The sequence below is a fragment of the Pundamilia nyererei genome, unplaced genomic scaffold, assembly GCF_000239375.1.
Source record: "Pundamilia nyererei isolate P.nyererei 1_Seehausen unplaced genomic scaffold, PunNye1.0 scaffold01619, whole genome shotgun sequence".
In the NCBI taxonomy this organism is placed as follows: domain Eukaryota; kingdom Metazoa; phylum Chordata; class Actinopteri; order Cichliformes; family Cichlidae; genus Pundamilia; species Pundamilia nyererei.
The window spans coordinates 5,219-7,543 of record NW_005189020.1 but is presented as its reverse complement, the minus strand read 5'-3'; the positions used below and the strand labels follow the sequence as shown (position 1 = coordinate 7,543).

At 44.3% G+C, this 2,325-nt stretch overlaps 1 protein-coding gene across 1 annotated transcript in view; it reads right to left on the bottom strand.

Annotated features, from left to right (window-relative positions):
• Nucleotides 1-1,135: 1,135 nt before the first annotated feature.
• Nucleotides 1,136-2,325, bottom strand: part of LOC102204587 (triosephosphate isomerase-like) — a 4,892-nt gene continuing 3,702 nt past the window's right edge. The window contains exons 3-5 of the mRNA XM_013908148.1: nt 2,108-2,200; nt 1,941-2,028; nt 1,136-1,863 (exon numbers count right to left, since the gene is read on the bottom strand). Of these exons, the coding sequence (XP_013763602.1) occupies nt 1,745-1,863; nt 1,941-2,028; nt 2,108-2,200 (300 nt within the window). The 3' untranslated portion in view covers nt 1,136-1,744. The remainder of the gene's footprint in view (nt 1,864-1,940; nt 2,029-2,107; nt 2,201-2,325) is intronic.

Genomic DNA, 2,325 nt, shown 5'->3' with positions numbered 1-2,325 from the left:
CCTTCTTGTAAACCTTTTGCATTTCCTTTCATGAGGGCATCTCTTGATTGTTGACAATCACACATCTACTTTGTCCAACCACTGGTAGGACCTGGATGTCAGCCACTTCCTCTATCTGCCGGTGGTACATACCGTGCAGGAGCTTACTTATCCTTCCATGATGGTTCCTCCTATTTTTTGGGTTTCTGCTGCCTGAGGCATTCACTGAGCACATGGTCAGTTGGGGCTGTCTTCCTGATGTATTCATGGATGTTTTTTGTCTCATCCTGGACTGTGGTACTGACACTCCCCCAGCCGCCTTCCTTCTGCTTAGCATACAGCCTCAGAATGCTGGACTTGGGGTGAAACCCTCCATGCATGGTAAGGTGGTCTTCCTGGTCTCGATGTCAGTGGCTTCCATCTCCTCCTTTGGCCAACTTATTATCCCAGCAGGGTACCTGATCATGGGGAGGGCTTGGTTTTGATAGCCCAGAACTTATTCTTACTGAATAGGATAAGGGACCTATGATTGTGTTGAAAGTAATCACATGTTGATTGATTATAAAAGGGTGGTGTACAGAGACAGAAGTACTATGTAATATATATATACACATAAATAAAATGTTCAGAAATTCATAGACCTAACTGACCATTTACAACAGGACTTCTGTATGTCTCAGGGGAGATCTGCCCTGGCCACATATGTATCGAGTCTTGCACAGAGTATAAGTGTTGAGTATTTTAGAGTAGCATAAAAACTGGGACCAAAAATGACCTCATGAAGGCCTCCTGAGAGCGATTAGTGGTTTTATTGAAGCCTTCTTACAGTAAACAAGTTGTCATGACTGAAGTGGTCCATGTGCTTTTGCTTTTATTAATTGTAAACAGTCTAAAAACAATAATTTCTCTACACAAACTTGTAACTGGCTTTAATTTCCCCGATTCATAAACCTTTCACTGCCATGTCTGTTTTAGCTCAGCGCTGGGATTAAAAATAGCACTGCACTTCTTCTCTGCATGGCATTGTGCTAACAGGACCTCATTCCTGTAACATGATACTCCCTCTCCATTTTGAGAATACCACTGGGATTACCACTGTGTATATGGACACACAGCAGCCTCAAGTGCATGTGATGAAAGAGACGAGGCACTGGAAGAGTCTCTAAACCATTTATTATGTTTCCTTACAGCTTTCCTGCCCTTATTCCCATCAGCTGTGACACACAATGTGATGAACATAATTGACACTTTACTTTTGGCAGGACAACAAATGAGAGAATGGATCACGCACAACTAGAGGGAGGTAAAAGCCACAGAAAAAAAACAAAACAAAAAAACCCCCAATCATAATTACACAAGAGACGCCAGTAAAAAGACAGAGTTGATCGACATGAGCTGTCACACAGTTTTACACAGAAAAAAAGTTCATGAACTCTTACTTAAAGTGTGGACTGCCCGTCCACCTCAAGGTGTAATCGTCAGCCTTTACAGCTTGAGCACTCTGAGTTGCTTCTAGTTTGCACAGACTATTCTCAGTGGACTTGACTGTTATCAGTGCAGTACAGTGTGTGTCAGCCTGTCCCTTTTCTTTGTGACAAAATACAACCCCCCGCCCCCCTCCAAAAAAAGGAAAATGAGGGAATGACATCATCACAAATGCTTTGAATGAAAAAAGGGGAAAGGACTAAGTGCTGAGAACGAGGGATGAAGAACTGGACCGTCTGGAGTTGGACTCTAATCCAGTCGCATTGCAACTGCCCGCATTTTATGCCTTAGCGTTGATGATGTCGATGAACTCTGGCTTCAGGGAGGCTCCGCCTACGAGGAAACCATCAACATCCTTCTGGGAGGCAAGTTCTTTGCAGGTAGCACCGGTGACAGAACCTGAGGAGAAGAAATGACGCTTGAGAAGAGATCGATGTGGGACTCAAAGGAAAACAGCTACCCAGCACAGCACTGACCTCCGTAGATGATCCTCACAGAGTTGGCAACGGCCTCAGAGACGTTGGTCTTCAGCCACTCCCTCAGTTTCTCATGAACTTCCTGTGCCTGAGATATTACACAGGTGACATTGTGTTGCAGGCTGTAAGCACAGCAAGTTAAATATTCAGTGATTTCTAATATTTACCTGCTGTGGGGAGGCGGTTTTCCCAGTGCCAATGGCCCACACAGGCTCGTAGGCGAGCACGACCTTGCTCCAGTCCTTTACATTGTCTGTGAAAGAGACGTGTGATAAGATTTATATTTCACAAGAGTTCGGATATCCACCACACTCTTGCTTGCACAAGCATGTACAAGAATGTCTGTTACAACATTTGAACTCATGTTGGCATAAAACCTGTGAGC